Consider the following 21703-nt stretch of genomic DNA (forward strand, 5'->3'; position numbering starts at 1 on the left):
TTTCACTACACAACAATAAACATCGAAACTGCCTTTGATTGCACTAAAAATAATATCCAAAAATGGTTGCTTTATATTGTTTTTTTATTCCTTTATATGATGCTTTACTTTTGACAAAACGACTAAAAAGCAAATAAAGTAGCTAGAGTTAACAGCAGCCAACAAGCAGTAACAATAAAATACTGCTTTTGGGAAAATTAACTAGTAATGCAACCTAATGTATATATAATAACACCTAGAAGAAGGTTTGAATTGAATGGAGATGATTTTGAAATTTATGACTATGGATAACACTTCTCAACAAACTTTAAACATGTAGAATTTATTTCTGCTTAACTATGTTTCTAGACATATGACACTGCACATGCCAATGTTTGTCATTTACAGTGGGGAAGCTGTCCAATTGTCCAGAAGTTTAGATGTAAGAAAACATTTATACCCGTTATGTTACTTTGTGACCCCAATCATAGTCTTTTTTATTGGAAAGAACTTTGGGGCAATACCTGTTTTAAATGTGCTTTATTTTTTAAAAATCATGACCTGACTTGACTTGAGATCAGTGCATTTTGTTAAGTGGTTTCGCTGGCTGGGTCTTAGAGCAAAATTTTGCTCAGGGCCACCAAAATCTCAGGTCTGACTATGCCTAAAATTGCACATGTTGAAGATCATTTATTTTTAATTTGAGCCCTTATTACTTCAAAACATTCCAACACCAATTAACGCCCTTGACATATGCCCCATTTTTTAATCAAAACTTTTATTTTGTCGAAACTGCTGGCAAACATTTCTATGACACATTCAAGCTGCCTTCAGTGATTTATTTCTGCCGCTGCACAGGTGTGGCTGCTTGATATTTCGTGATCTAATCTGACCTAATTTATTTTTCCAGTTAGCGCCCTCGCCTTCTCAAACACCGCGCTGCACAAACATTCCCCAAATCGGTACCAACTAATCTATATCAGATAACCGATATTTGTGTTCCACACCCAGAATTTTTCAGATAACCAGCATATATAAATTTGGAAGTCTTTCCTGCAGTGTTCAGACCACTGGAGTAGTTTACTTTTGAATCCTCCTGGCTGCGAGGTAAAGTAAAAAAAACTCTTCCAAGTTGCTGGATAATGAATTTACCTGTGCATGTATTTCATTTAAAATGCCTGTTCTTGTGATAAATGCATAATTTTTTACTGAAACAAATTTTCCTGTAAAATTTCTGTAAAATGCTGGCAGCTATGCTGTAAAAATATAAAATCTGCATTTTTTGCACTCAAAAATGCCAGTAAAATGACAAAAATAGACTTTGAATGAACAAATCTAATGTAAATTAACACATTTTTTCTTTTTGCAAAGTGACATGAAAACAAAACTCATTTTTCTTGATGTCTTTTAAAATGAACTGTTTGCTATTTTGAGTATTGTTGTAAATTTATTTTAAAATCACTACAATTTTGCTCTTTTTAGAGGTAAATCCATTAATTTTAAAGGTGTAAATACTTATTTAAGAGTAAAGATGTGTCAATTATGCAAGATTTTTTTTAATGTAAAGTTAGATATAGAAACTAATACAACACTGGTCTGACATTAACTGTAGATTTTTGCAATTTGATACTGAATAATTAGTTATTTTACAGTACTTTGACATTTTTAAACATAAAATTATATAATGAAACCATACAAATGATGGCAATTTTCTGCATTATTAGGTCTGATCATTTATAATATTATTCAATCGTACATATAGGTTATTTTAAATGCATTTCCATATGTAATACATATAAAAAGCTCCCCAAAAAATTCATTGCGTGAAATTGTGACTTTAAAAAAAGGCGACTAAGTGTATTTTACTTACGGATTTTTATTTATTTAAATTATATGGTTATTTTCTGTTATTTTACGGTAGTTTTTGCTGTAAAATTGACGATGATATAATTGATTACCGCATTGTTTAATACGGTGACTGGACTTTCCAATAACCTGCTTTACTTATATCATGTTTCCCCTGTATTAAACCTTATCTGCACCTATCTGTGAATGACAAAAAATTGTCTTTTAAACTGCATGAAAACTACCATTCTATATCATATTTAAAAGGCATACAGCACTAAAACACCTAAAACAATGAAGGATAAAGGACATTTTAATGAATAGGGAACATTTAGTCAAAGCAGCATTGTGTGACAAATTGTAGTCTGTTAAATATATATTAGAAACTAAGGAAAAATAGCTCAAAATAATTACATTCATAAAGTTTTCAATAATTTTGTGAGCTGCTTAAATCAAGTCTCAGCAGTGCTTTGTGAACTGTTGGACATCATCAGTTTTAACAGTTGTCTGCTGTTAACCATCATTATTTAGGAAAAACAGCACACTTTGGTTAGAATTAGATTGTTTTTGTTATATGTTTTTTGGATGTTTTTTTTTTTTTCCAGTAATCTAAAAGTGTCTAATTACTTTCCTAGATTACTCACATTTCTGGAAGAATGACGGCTGCTCACAAGTCTCTGATCCTCCACCTTGTTCTGCTATGTGCCATGTAAGTATAAAATGAGAGTAAAATTCAAGAATTTGTTGTCTGTGAGCTGCAGTTTCCCTCTGAAGAGGAATGTAGGGTATCTATTCTCACAGAGTAGTTTAATGCATGAGTGTTGATTTAAGTGTACATTTTAGGTTTCAACATCATTATGAAGAGTTTTGTTGGCATCACAATGTTGATAACTGAAGCAATTTAATATTGTGTAATTTAAATCCCTCCTTGAAATTTGAATTTCCCTTGAGATTAATAAAGTATCTATCTATCTATCTATATATCTATATATATATCTTTTTTAAACATAGAGTACTTTAAACTTAAATTTGAGATAACTTACAGTAACTGGCGTGTTCATGTAACTTTTCACAAGGAATTCAAGATTTCAAATGATCTCTTCTATGTGTACATCATCGCTTCAGTTATAAAGCAATTGCTTTCAGTTCTGCTTTGTCTGCACCACAGTTAATGTTTATTTGCTTGTCAGACATCATAGAAGTCTTTGTCATTGTGCTCCTTTGATAGCTAAACTCCCACAGTGCTCTCTGCCTGCCTGCTCATTGATAACTTAATTTTTTCCATCATAACTTTAAGGTTTCTAGTCCCCTCTTCCCCCAATTTAAAAGGCCTGGATGTATTCGGAGAGTTAAGATTGTGTGATAGTGGATCTGTAGTTTGAACAAATACAATACAGGAGACATTTCAAGGTGACACTTACCAACTGATCTGTGTTCAAATACACAACTCCAGATCAAAATTAAGAATTAATTAACTAATTAAGAGCACCAACCAAAAAATCCTTTGAATAAACTTGGAAACTTATTGGAACAACCTTGTGTTTTATAAACAACCAAAATAAAAACATATGACTAAGTAATTAATAATTAAAGAAACTTCTAACTGTTAAGGAGGGGGAAACTCCTCTCAGTGGAGTTTATTGGTTAAAGGTAATTTCATTAGAAGATGTTGTCAGAACTGATTGGTGCCAGTTACAGATGTCCCAATTCTGCCTTTGGTTTGAGTTCAGACACAATCACTGAAATTTGTCTAAGATCAGCACCAAACCTATATGCACTTCTTAGTTTAAATCTGATATCACAAAATGCAATTAAAGATAGATGCTAAAAATAAAATCTGAACACTTACTAAAAGAATCAAGATAACTTTTTTATTTTTGGTGCTGGTGACTGGCCTCATGTCATGAAGCATCACAGAAGACTTAGTCATGGTGCCCATTTACAAACTAAACCCCCACAATGCTTTGTGCTTGCCAATGCAGAGCTGCCTACCTTCTCTGATCACTTTAGTTAACCTTGCCAGCAAGTTGATTTCTCGCGATATTTGTGAGTTCACAAATCTCTCAAGAAACCATCTTGCTCCGCTCCCGCCTTCACTTTTCGTACAGCACCAAGTTGGTTCGCGGCCAATCACGCAGCAGTATTCGTGTGTGGGGCGGGATAATGGGCGGGATATCCGGGTGTGACGACAACACCAAGCGCCAGTAGATCAAAACAAACATGGCAACGGAGGACAACGATCGTGTAGATGCTGCTATTAAGTCAGTTTTAGCTGAATCTCCTATCGCTTCTTTGAAGGAAGAACAACGAGAGGCGCTTTGCGCATTTCTGGATGGTAAAGATGTTTGTGCTTTTTTACCTACGGGTTTTGGTAAGAGTTTAATCTACCAATTGGCTCTGCTCGTTGTGAAGAAACTTAAAAGGGTCGCCGCGATTGGCTAAAAACAAACCTGTCAGAGGCGGGACGTACTGTTGCATTGTCCAATCCATGCCTCTTTCCACCAAACGGATTTACATGGAGCGGTCCCAGATTGATATTGTGGAGTACTATCAAGTACTACACAATTATTAATCTGGCTATTGCCAGGTTACACTTTAGTATGAAACAGGAAAAGGCTTCACCTGGTGGAAGTACCGGGTACTACAGCTAAACCACAGTAACCTGAACTGTGTATTATCTACTTCAAATGATTTGACTTGCATTGGCAGCAAAAAGAAAACACAACTTGACTGGGATATCCTGACTGTTGCTTTAATTCTTTCTGTTGAGCTCAAATGTTTGTTATTTTAGAGTGTTGGTAGTTTCAGAATCATTCTAACATCTCAAAATCTTCTGAATCCTCAGATTTTTGTGCCATGGCAAAGACCTTTACTTCAACGACAATAAAAACCTCGTCCTCCCGGGGTCGTACAATATTCCATGGATGGCAGGCGTCCAGGATTTCCGCACTCTGTCTCTCATCACCATCCCTGGCACTCACGACAGCATGGCCGTGTACGGAGGCCCGGAGCTCGAGTGCCAGGTCTTGTCCCTGAAGGACCAGCTGAGGGCCGGGATTCGCTTCCTGGATCTCAAAGTGTTTGGGCTGGCCGACACCCTGTACGTCATGCACGGGGTGATGTACCAGCACAGCACCTTCAAGGAAGTTCTGGACACTGTCAGAGCCTTCCTGTCAGAGTTCAAGTCCGAGGCTGTGCTCATTAGGGTGCAACCAGAGTCTTTTGAGAAGAGTACAGTCAATGAGATGGTGCGCATTCTGATCAGTAATGACCAGAATGTGTGGGTGAGCTCTGGAATGCCCAACATGGGCCAGGTCAGGGGAAAAATTGTCTTTTTGCAGCATAATACCTTCACACTGGGAATCCCCCTCATAAACACCATTGGTAAGGGCAGCGATAAGGTCAGCCACATTAAAGACAAAGACAATACGATAGTCAAACAGCTGAATGAAGCCACAGAGGCCTGCGGGGGCGATAACGCCGTGTTGACCTACACCAGTGGCACCGGCTTTGGCACATTCTGGGGAATGTTTCTGACCCCGAAGAGAGTGGCTGAGAAGGTGGACCCATGGCTTAACCAGTACCTGATGCAGTTTTACCCCAATCAGCCCCGGCCGTGCTTCGGTGTCATTGCCATGGATTTCCCCGGCATTGACCTCATTCAAACCATCATCAATTTAAACTGGTGGTAGATATTAAATCTGAAATCCTTCCTGCTCCTTTTCTGTCTCTCTTCTGATTATGTACCCTGAGCAAATGAACATTTTCTGATCTTTTGACAAAATAAACACATTTTACTCTACTGCAACTTCATTGAATTGATGTTTGTGTTGCTCTTTGATCGTGCATCTCAGTCACTGTCAATTTCGTCTACCATTAAAACCACAAATCATCTTGAAAATTGTTGTCTCATAGATGCAACAATGCCTCCGACAGGTGCATTATCACACACTGTGAGATCACTTTAAGTCATCATTTGGTTTGCTGTTTTAACAATGTCCTAAGAAGCGTACACATTTATTTCTCAGTTTCTTTATGATGACACAACCAGAGCAAAATGTCTCATCTTGAACGGTCTTGGGTCAACTGCCTTGAGATTTTTTTTTTAATTAAACTTGTGAAATAACATGAAAAGCTTCCTTGAAAAAAGTCTTGCTTTAGACGTGCACATAGAATTTTCTATTTTTCAACAGTGTACATAAACAGGTCATTTTCCTGTTATTTAGCACTAACTTTAGAATTAAGAAACGAACATGTACTATCAAATAATGCATACAAGACTAATTCTAGTACTTAATAGCATACCTACAGTATAAACACTGCAAATGTTACAAAAAACCATAAAACAACAAAAGAAAACAAAAGAAATGGCAGCTCATTACTTAGACTTTGTGCTATAAATTCAAAAATTGTACTTTTCTGGTCACTTCCAGTTATTTTGCTTTGGTCTATGTTAGATCATGAGCAATAAAAATAGAACTTTTCTGTTAGTTAATGATGTATCTATAGTGATAGTGACTCAGACTACAGAAACACGCAAAATCTATACAACGAAATACAACATGTTGACAAAAGGACATACACACAAAAAACCCCCAAGATAAAATCACCACCGTGGTATTAAACAAACACCACAAAGAGGGATAAAGAAACAGAACAAGACAAAAAGCACCACAAGAAGACACAAAACCAACACAGAGACACAGAATCAACACAGCAAGACACAAAAAACACACATACAAATGAATCAGAGACACACAAAAACACAAAACGACATGAAACAGAAGAACAAAAAGCACAAAGAGGCACAAAACAACAACTAAAGAGACACAGAAACAAAAACAAATCTTAACAAGGAGACACAAAACCAACACAAACAGACACAAATAACAGAAGTAAATGCAACATCATCAGAAAGAGGCACAAAAACACACAAGAACAACATAAAAATACACAAAACTGAGACCAGGAGAGAAAACAGTGCAAGGTGTAAAACTACCACAAAAAGATACAAAACATTGCAAAAAGACAGAAAACTTACCCAAAAAGACAGGAGATGCAAAACCAACACAAAAGGCAAAACAGAAGCAATTCAGCAAAACACAAAACCAACACAGAGACAAATAACAGAAGTGAATGCAAAATCAAAGAGACACAAGAAGACACAAAAGCAAACCCAGAACACAACAACCCCAAGAAAAAGACAAGAAATCACAAAGAGACACAAAATTAACACAAAAACAAATACAAGGCGACCAAAACTGGTCAACTATTCAAAACGTACTGAATGTATTTTATAAACAATGCTGCTGTTACACCATTCTTCCACCAGAGGGCACTATTCTTTTACTTTTCAATAGCCACACAGGCTTGAAGATGTTTTAAAAATATATATGATTTTAGAAACAGATCTTTGTCTTTAGGGACGCTCATATGGATCCTACTGCTGTCTGCAGGTGTTTAATCATCTCAGATTAAATAATCCTAAACAACTGGAAGCAACAAACTGAGCTTCAGCTCCAGTTACAGATTGCATTTGATATTAGAGTCTCGTTAATCTGAGCTGTTAGTGTCTGCTTTCATCACAGCACAGTGTTACCTTTATGGACATTTCAGTTTGTATTAGGTGTGAAATTGTAAAGTGCAGCCAAAAGGAGTTTGGTGATGTTGTTGGGCAAAAATTGGAAATTTGGATTAAGAATCAAAGTATTATGATGTCAGTTTACCTGACTAATGTAAATTTAACTGTCAAGACCCTAAAATATGATATAAAAATCTATTGTACCAATCTAATTATAATATGAAGATTACGACTCTAAGATTACAGATAAAATTTTACAGTTCAATTATACTATTAAGGTCTGGACTCTACAATATTTTATGCTTCTCAGCTGTCATCTATTGACATACTGAACTTTTCTATTTACTTTTCTTGTGTGTTCAACTCTCAGTTCACAAATAACACATGAGAAGATCCACCAGTGTCTGATTCACATATGTTTTATACAAAATTCATATTCAAACTTTATTGTATTAAGAATGTATAAATGGATAAATTCAAATAAATATTTCTCCACTTGAACTATTTTCTTGGTGTTGTGTGACTGTCCTGCATTCACATCTTCATGCTGTGACACAGAAATCCACAAAAAATGTAGTTATGTAGTGAAACAAATCAAGCGAATGATGAAAAATAAAAACGATATTTCAGGCTGTTGTGCCTTCACTTCTTGTTAAGAGTTTCACTTCCCTGTGTTCAGCTGACTGTTCCAGTAAAGGGTTACAAATCCCTCAGACAGGAGGAGGGACTTGTGGTAATTCGCATCTCTTTTCCCAAAGAAGAACTGCGCAACAATCCTTCCGTCAGACACTTAGTCGGTGGATTTTGTGTGTTTAGGATTTACTTCTATTCGAACTGGTAAGTCAATTTTCTGAAAAAGACCAAGTTTCTGCGACTTTAAAGCCGTCTGAAATCGGTATTGGTGACGATAGACTCTGTCATTTAACAATATTCCTTAACAGCAGTACAGTTTTGGTGCTTCCTGGAGTATTTTTACTGAAAAGAAATAGCGAGATCATGTCTTTTTTGTTTGTTTTTGTGATACTAATGCTGTTGCTGAACTGTGCTGAATTATATAGACTCAGAGAGGTGTTTCTGTTATTTCCCTGATAAATAGAAGGTGATTTAAACATCTTTAATACCGAATATTGAACGACCAGACAGCTTTCATAGAGAAGATCAACATGTGATATCACTTTCATTTCCGGGTTTTACGAAGGACGAAAATCGCTGAAGTATACATAAATGTAGATATGAATGATTTAAGAAGAAATATCTTCATTTTACAAACGAAAAAGGAACTTGTTAAATTCATATCCTGAATTTATTTTTCATATTTCAAGACAGAAAATTTTTTAGGCCACGTTTGTACTTCCACATTTCTTCGATTGTTTCTTTGTGTCCACGTTTCTATTAATGTCTGCGTGAATCCCGTGAGATTTATCGACTCATTGGCGAATATTACATTAATGATCATCTGACTGGTTTGAGGTTTGTTTGTTCTCTAAGTGTAAATTATTTGTTTTAATATTTTCTGGTTTTCTCCTCTTTGACAGTGAGTTGAATGTTTTTGGACAAAACAAGACATTTTCTGACATTTTAGAGACCAAACAAGTGATTAATTTTTGGGTTCAGTCTTCACCTGATGCAGGACTTTTAAATAGTGTCTTCTAAATCCTGTCTTTCAGTGTCTAGCAGCAGGCAGGATGTCTGTGACTGTTACCAAGGCTGAGGGGGTCGCTGTGTTCAGTTTGACCTCGGACCCCCAAAGTGCTTGGCCTCCTCTGTGCCAGATCTTCAAGGGTCTTTGCTACAGTCCAGTTTGCTGCTCGGTGTCTCAGAAGCTGAGGAGGATCCAGAGAAGTTCTCAGTCAGTGCTGGGGGTGAGCATCAATGCTTCAAGATCATCTCAGACTCATGCTTATTTTTTTTCCCTGCCTGATTTTGAATCAAAATTTGAATAAATCATGGTGACCTGTGTTTGAGCTTCAGGTGTTGTTGTGTTTATATGAGATGATTTCTATGAAACCATGAGAGAGTTGTGTTGTGCACCATGTTTGTAGTTTATACTGTGCTTCCTGTTTCACAGACTCTGCAGATTATGGTTGGGCTGCTCAATCTTGGCTTTGGAGCCATCCTCCTCGGCTCTGACGCTTCTGGGTGGCAAATGGACTTTACCAAGTTTCCTATCTGGTTGGGAGTGTTGGTAAGCAAGCCGATGTTTGATTCCAGATTTTATTTTCTCCGTCATGTTTTTGTTGCGTCATTAACTCAAATACAACAGAACTTTTCCTGCAGAAATTGCAGCTGTAGAGTCTCTCCAGTTTTACTGAGGCTGTTGAGTTTATTACACTGAACACCTGCACTAAACAGCAGTTCAGAGTGTTCAGGCTTTCTGAGCTCTGGAGAAGGTTTGACACTGAATCTGTGTCTTCTTATCGGACATCTCTTTGTTCTGAGGCGTTTTTATTAAAAAAAAAAAAAGGAGCTGCTTCATGTCATTATCAGTGTGAGCACAGGATGAGATGTCTTCACTCAATAGAAGATGATAGAATTTACATCAATGAGTTTTTATTCAGTGTTTGTAGGACAGAATAGAACTGTGAGTATTTTCTAAATATATTTTTTGTCTTTTGTCTAGTTCATTGTGTTTGGCATCGTGTGCATTTTGTCTGAGAAGTACCCCAGTCCATGTTTGGTGAGTAGTTCAATTTTTAATCTTAGAAGGACTTCTTTTCTTTAGTGCTGTAGTCAACTGAAGCAAATGTTGGTGGATTGAAACACTTCAACCAAGTATTGGTCAAATCAGGGCCAAAAATCTGCACATTATCTGCAGATGAACTTAATGGGCCACAGTGCACTGAGTGTAATCTACCTGCTCACTCTATTTACAAATATTATGTTTATTTTATACTGAAATGATGTATTATATATTTCTGTGACATCTTATATATTTCTGTGCATAAAGTAAAGAGTGTTGTGTTTCAGGTCATCCTCACCGTGGTTCTGAATCTGGCAGGAGTTGCTTTTGCCATTACAGCCATTGTCCTGTACAGCATCAATTTAGCGGACACATATATGAGGGGGTGGTATTGGTATTGTGACCGTGACGGTTATGACTACTACGGGTACAGAAGACGTCATTCTACAACTACTCCATCTCCTGAGAGGGATCTCTTGCAGGAGAAGTGCTTGGAGGCCAAAGAACTGGCTCAGGTAATTATGGAAAGAGGTTTTTAAAAAAAATCATCTGTATATAATGTAATCTGCATTTTTTGCACTGTCTCTTTTTTCTATTTATTTTTCTTTTTTTTTGTACTGACTTTAAAATATAAGTTGTATGTTCATGATCACCATCTCCACAGCTGCCTTCAGCTTCTGAAACGTGGATTTGTAGCTTCTCTCTGCTTTTAGATGAATATTGATTGAATATTTTGAGGTTTTGACTTTAGTTTCACCACATTCATTTAACCCAGGAAAATATTTGAAGGCTTTATGTAGCAAATATGAGAAAAATGTCTCTTTTTATGGCATATATGGGTGGAGTCTTAGACACAAAGTCATCAGAAATCCCGAGTATTAAAGTTTGTGAAAATATGCAAATGCTGAGAAACTAAACAATACTACACTGTATTTGAGAAATGGTTGTAATGGGAAGGGAATGGGTCATGTAAGAACTTAATCTGATCATTATTTTTAACTGTTAAATAAATTAAAATATATTCAAATTAGGGTTGCAAATTTCAAACACTTTCCTCAACTGATAGTTGATCATGTAGACAATCATACATCATTTAATCAGTAAAATAAGCACTTTTTAATTTGCAAAAAAACTATTTTTAACCACTGGCACTTCCTGTATGCTACAAAATCAACTCCCATTTAGATTTTAAAGATCAAATAAAAACAAACAGAAAACAGCCCATGTAGATAAATCCAGTTGGTTTCAGGTAAATCTGACATTAGAACTTCTTCTTTCACTCTTTTTAATCTGAGCTGCTGCAGTAACTGATGGAGACTAGAGGCTTCTCTGTGCACAGCAGCTCAGCTGACTGCAGCCTGACTGTGAGGCGTTTAGGGAACATCAGTGAATTGTAGTGTCTCCAGATTAACAGAAATTCAGCCAATGAGGTGTTAAAGTTACAGTTATTGATACTTTGCCTCTCAGAGGTGCGCTGAAGTTAGATAATAGTCATTTAAAGTCTTATTTTGATGCAGAGATTTTTACGTTAAAATGAGCAATAGGAATATTCTGTCCCCAGAATGAATTAGTATTGATTAAAGTAACAGTAAATACCGCTTTGACCATAACTGTGAGGCCCTGCTGTTGTTTGTGTCCGTCCAGATGCTGGTGTTGGGAATTAACATTGTCCTGATCGTCTTGTCGGTCCTGGAGCTCTGCGTCGTCATCAGCTCTGCCGTGTTGGGGATCAAGGCTCTGAGGAGGAGACAGAAGGAATCAAACAAGGTGGAGTATGAACCGAGGCATCTTCCTGTAAACCTGGTGTTTAACGGGGAGATGTTGGATGGACACATACACAGCTTCTCAGTCCTTCTGTGTACATTTGTGAACTTCAAATCTCATTCAGGATGTCACTTTCCAAGCAGTTGAATGAAAATAGCGTTAAGGATTGTAGGAAAATTGGACCCAAAGTGAGAGTGGCACAGAGCAGACACAAGACAGACTGGATAGCACTGGGGTTTGATTACAAAATAACCCAAAACACTAACAAAGCGCCAGCTATGGCCAGGACTAACTACTTGAGAGGGAGAGGGGGAAGGCAGGCTCATGGGGGACAGGAAGGTGTGAGAGGGGAGCGCACACGTCGACGCTCTGTACATGGGGGAGCGCGGCTGCAGTGGCCAGGGAAGACGCCAGGTCCTTCTTGGGGAGCGGACCAGCCGAACGGGGCAGTCTGGGGGCAGAGAAGGTCCACGTCCACTTTCTGGTGGACAGTTGGGGGAAACGCGGGCTGCTCTTGATGGCTCAGTCTCAAACGGAAGAGGAGGAGAAGGATCCAGCACTGCGTGCAGTGTAGGGCCGTACTTTATAGTGGAGGAGGATGGTAAATTATCTGCAGCTGCCCAGGTCTGCAGCTGCAGCTCATCCTCTCATCAGCATTGTGGCAAATAATTTCTTTGGAAAGTTTATTCAGAAATTCTTTGACATTTGTGTTTCCAATTCACACAAAACAAACCACTGCAGTGTTTTTCAAGTGAATATCAATTAAAGGAATTGTTTTTTTTTTTTGTTTTTTTGTTTGTTTTTTTTGGGGGGGGGGTAAGAAGTGCAGGTTTAATGTTTGTATAAAGTCAACCAGCTGTTTCTCCTCCCACCAGTCTTTATGCTAAGCTAAATACATTTCCATAAAGGTTACCCCATTTATTTGCAAATTAGTTGTCGGGCAAAATAACATTCAGGAAGTTAGGTGATAGGTTAGGTCATTCAGTGTTTCTTTATTTTAACTATTTTCTACAATGTAGAACAAAACCCTAATTCTTTTTTTAAATTCATGTAGAGGCAAAGACCTGACAGACACACCACAGAGACAACATGACCACAAAAAAAGAAAATCGATCACAATCACTTGCAAACACATCGCAAACTAACTACAGAAAGACAAAACAACTGCAAAGAGAACACAAAGACCATAAGAGACACAAAATGACTGCAATGAGATTATAAATGACCACAATTAATGATAAGGTTACAAACAAACTACAGAGACATAAAGAGACACAAAACAGTTGTTCAGAGATGCAAACTGACTTTGAAGACGTCATGAAAAGAGAACAAAAAATGCCACAGAGACACAAAAAGACCACAATGATGCTGGTTCTGGTTGGAGAATGAAGACAGGTGGAGGTTTTATTAAAGCACCAGGAGGCAACTTTCAGGAATCAAAATGGAGACATAGAGTTATGTTTTTTATTGACGACATAAGCATAATATGCAGTAAAGGGCCATGAGTGGAAATCAAACCCAGGCCACTGTGTCAGGGACTAGCTCCTGTTCATGAGTCGCCTTCTCAACCAGGTGAGCTATCTGTGTGCCCTGAACAGTGGGATAATTTTAAGGTGTTCAGTTTTGTACTACAAAGGTTCTTGAGTACTATGTATTTGTTGTTGTTGGTGAGTGTGTGAACTGGTTTTTCTGAACCTTCTCCATGTTCTTTGTCTCTTTCAGAGCCCTGAAGAGCCAGAATACTTCAAATCGCTGCTGGATGAAGTCACCACTGATCCTGGAGCCTGAATGTCAGCAGGAACTGTGATCCTGCAGCTTTAAATCACTGACTCTCTGTGCTGCAGCGTCAGTGAAGCACACAAATTCAGATGGTACAGTCTTCATATTCTGGCACTTTGCTGAGCTTTGCTTTAAACTAAATGCACTTCTACTATATCATTTCTTTATGTCAGTGATCTGCACTAAACTGAACATGCTGCTGTCCATTTTAATCCTTGTTTTGGTCTTTACATGTCACAATTTTTCTATGGAGAGATGTGCCTTACAAGACGTTTGTTGCTAGAAAGGAGTTTGTAGACGTTCATGTGGCATTGCTGGGTTTCTGTTTTTTTTTTGTTTGTTTTTTACAATATTATGCATGCCAATGAAAATCAAGGTGTAAAAGCTGTTGACTGTTACGTGTTTTTATGTGTATGAATCTTGAAAAGTGTCTGAAAGGTGAATCAGTTACATATTGTGTCTTCAAACAACATGTGAAAGGATGAAGATGAATTTAATATCAAGCTTGTCTTGAGATAGAAAGTCTGGATTAATAAACTGTAGGTGTTGTGAGCCGCTGTAATGAATTACTCAGTGGTGGAAAGTACATCTATTCAAATACCATTGTGAAGGACCTGCACATGAATTACATATACATATTACTTTACACCGGTACTTAAATACAGAGGGAAATATTGAACATTTTCTCCACATAATTAGAAGCATCAACATTTAACTTTCAACATTATACTTTTCAATGTGCTTTTTTAATTGTTAATTTGACCGTTCAAAAGTGGCTACTCAGTTAAATTAATTATCAGAGGAAGCGGGATAGATGTCTGGATAAAGGCAGTATGAAGCTCGGAGAATTTTCCTCGAACACCAGCCCAGATGTTCTTTTACTTTTCTTGTGTGTTCAAATCTCAGTTCACAAATCTGACATGAGAAGATCCACCAGTGTCTGATTCCCATACGTTTGACACAATATTCATATTCAAACTTTACTGTATTAAGAACGTATAAATGGATAAATTCAAATAAATATTTCTCCACTTGAACTATTTTCTTGGTGTTGTGTGACTGTCCTGCATTCACATCTTCATTCTGTGACACAGAAAGCCACACAAAATGTAGTTATGTAGTGAAACAAACCAAACCATGAAAAATTAAAATAAAAATTCTCTTTCACAGGCTGTTGTGCCTTCATTTCTTCCTAGAATTTCTCTTCCCTGTGTTCAGCCGACTGTTCCACTAAAGGGTTAAGTTTTTGTTCAGACAGGAGGAGGGACTTCTGGTAATTCTCATCCCTTTTCCCAAAGAACTGCGCAACAATCCTTCCGTCAGACACTTAGTCGGTGGATTTTTGGTGTTTAGGATTTGCGCCTGTTCGAACTGGTAAGTCTTTTTATTCGTGTTTGACTCAGTTTATAATGCTTTAGTGTTACAGTCTGTATTATAAATATGGTCCTGCACTGCTGCCAAAGACAGTCCAGCATTTTTGGCTTCTCAGTGCTCATAGTGCTTCAGGAGATAAAATGTGTTTGTCTGGCACGTTCAAAGCAGGAAAATCAGTTGGTTGATGGACAGCAACAAATTTACGTGGCCACAAACCATAAAATGGTTGAGGTCGTGAAAGTGAGAAACAACGCTGGAGTTTCAAGGCTTCATGTGGGGTTTATTGTACAGTAGATGCAGTTCCACATTCGACCACTGGTAGCAGCACTGAGCGCTGCTGATGACTGTTGAAGTCTGAGAGCAAACAAGACCGAACCTGACCTGCGTCAGTTTGTTTATTTCCAGGAAGACAAGGGTTCCACCTGAACTGACCTGAAGAAGGTCAATTTTCTGAAATAAATCCAGTTTCTGCGACTTTAAATCCGCCTGAAATCCATATTGGTGAGGATATTCCGTAACAGCAGTAAAGTTCTGGTGCTTCCTGCAGTATTTTTACTGAAAAGAAATAGCGAGAAAATGTCTTTTTTTATTTGTTTTTGTGATACTAATGCTGTTGCTGAACTGTGCTGAATTATACAGAGAGGTGTTTCTGTTATTTTCCTGCTTTCACTGATAAGTAGAAGGTGATTTAAACACCTTTAATACCGAATATTGAACGACCAGACAGCTTTCATAAAGAAGATCAACATGTGATATCACTTTCATTTCCGGGTTTTACGAAGGACGAAAATCGCTGAAGTATACATAAATGTAGATATGAATGATTTAAGAAGAAATATCTTCATTTTACAAACGAAAAAGGAAATTGTTAAATTCATGTCCTGAATTTATTTTTCATATTTCAAGACAGAAACTTTTTTAGGCCACGTTTGTACTTCTGCATTTCTTCTATTGTTTCTTTGTGTCCACATTTCTATTAATGTCTGCGTGAATCTGTGAGATTTATCGACTCATTGGCAAATATTACATTAATGATCATCTGACTGGTTTGAGGTTTGTTTGTTCTCTAAGTGTAAATTATTATTTTTTAATATTTTCTGATTTTCTCCTCTTTGACAGTGAGTTGAATGTTTTTGGACAAAACAAGACATTTTCTGACATTTTAGAGACCAAACAAAGATCGAGTTCATGAGAAAATACTTAATATTTAATCCACAATAGAAAAATATCAGTATGAAGCTGTCACTGGATTCATTAACTCAGACTATCAGTGATTGTTCAGCTGTGTGAACCAGACAGAAGCAAACAATTCCTATCAAATCTACAAGCTAACTTTGCTAACTATCCAACTTGAAACTGGTTTCACCGTGTTGCCCCCCAGTTTCTAACTTGGAGGTATATTTGGTCAGTTCCTTCACCAACATGGTCCAAACACCATGTCTCCAGTTTATATTTCAGAAAGTGTTAGAAGCTCTAATGTCACCAGCAGAGTTGTTCCTGTGGTGTCTTCATCCATGTACAGTTGGAGGTTTGGGTTCAGTCTTCATCTGATGCAGCACTTTTAAATAGTGTCTTCTAAATCCTGTCTTTCAGTGTCCAGCAGCAGGCAGGATGTCTGTGACTGTTACCAAGGCCGAGGGGGTCACTGTGTTCACTTTGACCTCGGACCCCCAAAGTGCTTGGCCTCCTCTGTGCCAGATCTTCAAGGGTCTTTGCTACAGTCCAGTTTGCTGCTCGGTGTCTCAGCAGCTGAGGAGGATCCAGAGAAGTTCTCAGTCAGTGCTGGGGGTGAGCATCAATGCTTCAAGATCATCTCAGATTTTTTATTCATACTTTTTTTCTTTTCCATCTTATTTTGATTTCAACTTTGAATAAATCATGGAGACCTGTGTTTGAGCTTCAGGTGTTGTTGTGTTTATATGAGATGATTTCTATGAAACCATGAGAGAGTTGTGTTGTGCACCATGTTTGTAGTTTATACTGTGCTTCCTGTTTCACAGACTCTGCAGATTATGGTTGGGCTGCTCAATCTTGGCTTTGGAGCCATCCTTCTTGGCTCTGGCCCTGGATCTAGCTTTGAAATGGATATTACCAAGTTTCCTATCTGGTTGGGAGTGTTGGTAAGCAAGCTGATGTTTGATTCCAGATTTTCTTTTCTTCATCATTTTTTAGTTGTGTCATTAACTCAAATACAACAGAGGTTTTCCTGCAGAAATTGCAGCTGTAGAGTCTCTCCAGTTTTACTGAGGCTGTTGAGTTTATTACACTGAACACCTGCACTAAATAGCAGTTCAGAGTGTTCAGGCTTTCTGAGCTCTGGAGAAGGTTTGACACTGAATCTGTGTCTTCTTATCAGACACCTCTTTGTTCTGAGGCGTTTTTATTTAAAAAAATAGGAGCTTCTTCATGTCATTATCAGTGTGAGCACAAGATGAGATGTCTTCACTCAATAGAAGATGATAGAATTTACATCAATGAGTTTTTATTCAGTGTTTGTATGACAGAATAGAACTGTGAAGCTTATTTGCTGTTTTTTTTTTGTCTTTTGTCTAGTTCATTGTGTTTGGCATCGTGTGCATTTTGTCTGAGAAGTACCCCAGTCCATGTTTGGTGAGTAGTTCAACTTTTAATCTTAGAAGGACTTCTTTTCTTTAGGTCTGTAGTCAACTGAAGCAAATGTTGGTGGATTGAAGCACTCCAACCAATTACTGGTCAAATCAGGGCCAAAAATCTGCACATTATCTGCAGATGAACTTAATGGGCCACAGTGCACTGAGTGTAATCTACCTGCTCACTCTATTTACAAATATTATGTTTATTTTATACTGAAATGACATATTATACATTTCTGTGCATAAAGTAAAGAGTGTTGTGTTTCAGGCCATCCTCACCGTGGTTCTGAATCTGGCAGGAGTTGCTTTTGCCATTACAGCCATTGTCCTGTACAGCATCAATTTAGCGGACACATATATGAGGGGGTGGTATTGGTATTGTGACCGTGACCGTTATGACTACTACGGGTACAGAAGACGTCATTCTACAACTACTCCATCTCCTGAGAGGGATCTCTTGCAAGAGAAGTGCTTGGAGGCCAAAGAACTGGCTCAGGTAATTATTGAAAGAGTTAAAAAAAAAAATCATCTGTATATAATGTCATCTGCATTTTTTGCACTGTGTCTTTCTTTTTTCTATTTCTTTTTTTTTGTACTGGCTTTATACTTTCATACTTTTTCTCAGGAGCTGCTGTAATGGTGAACTTTCCCCACTGCGGGATCAATAAAGTTTATCCTTATCTTTATTTCTGCAGTTAAAATATAAGTTATTTGTTCATGATCACCATCTCCACAGCTGCCTTCAGCTTCTGAAACGTGGATTTGCAGCTTTTCTCTGTTTTTGGATGAATATTGATTGAATACTTCGAGATTTTGACTTTAGTTTCACCACATTCATTTAACCCAGGAAAATATTTGAAGGCTTTATGTAGCAAATATGAGAAAATGTCTCTTTTTATAGCATATATGGGTGGAGTCTTAGACACAAAGTCATCAGAAATCCCGAGTATTAAAGTTTGTGAAAATATCTAAATACTAATAAACTAAACAGTACTACACTGTATTTGAGAAATGTTTGTAATGGGAAGGGAATGGGTCATGTAAGAACTTAATCTGATCATTATTTTTAACTGTTAAGTAAATTAAAATATGTTCAAATTAGGGTTGCAAATTTCAAACACTTTCCTCAACTGATAGTTGACCACGTAGACAATCATACATCAGTTAATCAGTAAAATAAGCACTTTTGCATTTGCAAAAAAAACTATTCTTAACCACTGGCACTTCCTGTATGCTGCAAAATCAACTCACATTCAGATTTTAAAGATCAAATAAAAATAGAAACAGAAAACAGCCCATGTAGATAAATCCATTTAGTTTCAGGTAAATCTGACATTAGAACTTCTTCTTTCACTCTTTTTAATCTGAGCTGCTGCAGTAACTGATGGAGACTAGAGGCTTCTCTGTGCACAGCAGCTCAGCTGACTGCAGCCTGACTGTGAGGCGTTTAGGGAACATCAGTGAATTGTAGTGTCTCCAGATTAACAGAAAAATTCAGCCAATGAGGTGTTATAGTTACAGTTATTGATACTTTGCCTCTCAGAGGTGCTCTGAAGTTAGATAATAGTCATTTAAAATATTATTTTGATGCAGAGATTTGTACGTTAAAATGAGCAATAGGAATATTCTGTCCCCAGAATGAATTAGTACTGATTAAATAACAATAATACCACTTTGACCATAACTGTGCAGCCCTGCTGTTGTTTGTGTCCGTCCAGATGCTGGTGTTGGGAATTAACATTGTCCTGATCGTCTTGTCGGTCCTGGAGCTCTGCGTCGTCATCAGCTCTGCCGTGTTGGGGATCAAGGCTCTGAGGAGGAGACAGAAGGAATCAAACAAGGTGGAGTATGAACCGAGGCATCTTCCTGTAAACCTGGTATTTAACTGGGAAATGTTGGATGGACACATACACAGCTTCTCAGTCCTTCTGTGTACATTTGTGAACTTCAAATCTCATTCAGGATGTCACTTTCCAAGCAGCTGAATGGAAATAGTTTCTTTGGAAAGTTTATTCAGAAATTCTTTGACATTTGTGTTTCCAATTCACACAAAACAAACCACTGCAGTGTTTTTCAAGTGAATATCAATTAAAGGAATTGTTTTTTTGGAGGGTAAGAAGTGCAGGTTTAATGTTTGTATAAAGTCAACCAGCTGTTTCTCCTCCCACCAGTCTTTATGCTAAGCTAAACACATTTCCATAAAGGTTACCCCATTTATTTGCAAATTAGTTGTTGGGCAAAATAACATTCTGGAAGTGAGGTGATAGGTTAGGTCATTCAGTGTTTCTTTATTTTAACTATTTTCTACAATGTAGAACAAAACTGAAATTCTTTTTTAAATTCATGTTGAGGCAAAGACCTGACAGACACACCACAGAGACAACATGACCACAAAAAAAGAAAATCGATCACAATCACCTGCAAACACATCGCAAACTAACTACAGAAAGACAAAACAACTGCAAAGAGAACACAAAGACCATAAGAGACACAAAATGACTGCAATGAGATTATAAATGACCACAGACACAAATTAATGATAAGGTTACAAACAAACTACAGAGACACAAAGAGACACAAAACAGTTGTTCAGAGATGCAAACTGACTTTTGAAGACGTCATGAAAAGAGAACAAAAAATGCCACAGAGACACAAAAAGACCACAATGATGCTGGTTCTGGTTGGAGAATGAAGACAGGTGGAGGTTTTATTAAAGCACCAGGAGGCAACTTTCAGGAATCAAAATGGAGACATAGAGTTATGTTTTTTATTGACGACATAAACTAAACATGGGGATGGTTTTAATGTGTTCAGTTTTGTTCCACTCTGTAGAAAACAAAGAAAACCACTTCTTGAGTAATGTAATTTGAGTGTGTGAACTGTTTTTTCTGAACTTTCTCCATGTTCTTTGTCTCTTTCAGAGCCCTGAAGAGCCAGAATACTTCAAACCGCTGCTGGATGAAGTCACCACTGATCCTGGAGCCTGAATGTCAGCAGGAACTGTGATCCTGCAGCTTTAAACCACTGACTCTCTGTGCTGCAGCGTCAGTGAAGCACACAAATTCAGATGGTACAGTCTTCACATTCTGGCACTTTGCTTAAAACTAAATGCACTTCTACTATATCATTTCTTTAGGTCAGTGATCTGCACTAAACTGAACATGCTCCTGTCCATTTTAATCTTTGTTTTGATCTCTTTAAGTCATGATTTTTCTCTTGAGGGATGTGCCTTACAAGATGTCTGTTGCTAGAAAGGAGTTTAGATGTTCATGTGACATTACTGGGTTTCTGGTTGTTGTTGTTGTTTTTTTACAATATTATGCATGCCAATAAAAATCAAGGTGTAAAAGCTGTTGACTGTTACATGTTTTTATGTGTATGAATCTTGAAAAGTGTCTGAAAGTTAAATCAGTTACATATTGTGTTTTCAAACAACATGAAAGGATGAAGATGAATTTAATATCAAGCTTGTCTTGAGATAGAAAGTCTGGATTAATAAACTGTAGGTGTTGTGAGCCGCTGTAATGAATTACTCAGTGGTGGAAAGTACATCTATTCAAATACCATTGTGAAGTACCTGCCCATGAATTACATATACATACTACTTTATACTTCACTACAAAGGGGAATATTTAACTTTTTCTCCACTAAATTAGAAGCATCAACATTTAACCTTCAAATGTACATTTTTATTCCTACTGTTCACAAATTAAACGACCTGTGTTTGTATTTTCAGTCAAATATGGGCTTTGCAGATGTTTGTGGCTTTTAATGGTTTGCTGAAATCCAAAAACAGTCATGATCAAACTATGAATGAGTCCAAATTCAGAAGAAAAAGTGAATCATCTTGATGGACTAAATCTAGTTTTTGTAACTTTAAAATGACCCGACATCCACATTTTCTCTCCTGGTGAGTATCAGCTGACTCAGAAAACAATATTCTGTATGAACAGTTAAGTTTTTTGTCCTTCCTGAAGGCTTCTTACTGAAAAATAACAGGTTTGACTTGTTCATCCATAAATCCAGCTGCCACTTTAACACACTCACCAAGGTTAATTGATGCAGTGTGACTGGTAGCCCTGCAGCAAA

General features: G+C 37.3%; 3 protein-coding genes across 4 annotated transcripts; all 3 read left to right on the top strand.

Annotated features, from left to right (window-relative positions):
- The first annotated feature begins 1049 nt into the window (after window positions 1-1049).
- Window positions 1050-5637, top strand: LOC110954567 (1-phosphatidylinositol phosphodiesterase-like). The gene is made up of 3 exons (XM_022199151.2): window positions 1050-1086; window positions 2460-2533; window positions 4670-5637. Exons 2-3 carry the CDS (start codon window positions 2481-2483, stop codon window positions 5514-5516), a joined length of 900 nt encoding a protein of 299 aa, XP_022054843.1. The 5' UTR covers window positions 1050-1086; window positions 2460-2480; the 3' UTR covers window positions 5517-5637.
- Window positions 5638-8118: 2481 nt separating this feature from the next.
- Window positions 8119-14665, top strand: LOC110954568 (uncharacterized). The gene is made up of 7 exons (XM_051956981.1): window positions 8119-8242; window positions 9073-9267; window positions 9474-9590; window positions 10026-10082; window positions 10373-10600; window positions 11730-11852; window positions 13572-14665. The coding sequence occupies exons 2-7, from the start codon at window positions 9091-9093 to the stop codon at window positions 13635-13637; spliced, it is 768 nt and encodes a 255-aa protein (XP_051812941.1). The 5' UTR covers window positions 8119-8242; window positions 9073-9090; the 3' UTR covers window positions 13638-14665.
- A 194-nt stretch (window positions 14666-14859) lies between these two features.
- LOC127536482 (membrane-spanning 4-domains subfamily A member 8-like) lies at window positions 14860-20967 on the top strand. Of its 2 annotated transcripts, none has more exons than XM_051956979.1 (7): window positions 14860-15002; window positions 16596-16790; window positions 17003-17122; window positions 17556-17612; window positions 17883-18110; window positions 19333-19455; window positions 20536-20967. In XM_051956979.1, exons 2-7 carry the CDS (start codon window positions 16614-16616, stop codon window positions 20599-20601), a joined length of 771 nt encoding a protein of 256 aa, XP_051812939.1. In that variant the 5' UTR covers window positions 14860-15002; window positions 16596-16613; the 3' UTR covers window positions 20602-20967. The 2 variants fall into 2 exon arrangements, with proteins under 2 accessions (XP_051812939.1, XP_051812940.1); XM_051956980.1 differs by lacking the exon at window positions 14860-15002 and adding an exon at window positions 15387-15503.
- The last annotated feature ends 736 nt before the right edge of the window (window positions 20968-21703 follow it).

This window comes from Acanthochromis polyacanthus, chromosome 12, assembly GCF_021347895.1.
Source record: "Acanthochromis polyacanthus isolate Apoly-LR-REF ecotype Palm Island chromosome 12, KAUST_Apoly_ChrSc, whole genome shotgun sequence".
In the NCBI taxonomy this organism is placed as follows: domain Eukaryota; kingdom Metazoa; phylum Chordata; class Actinopteri; family Pomacentridae; genus Acanthochromis; species Acanthochromis polyacanthus.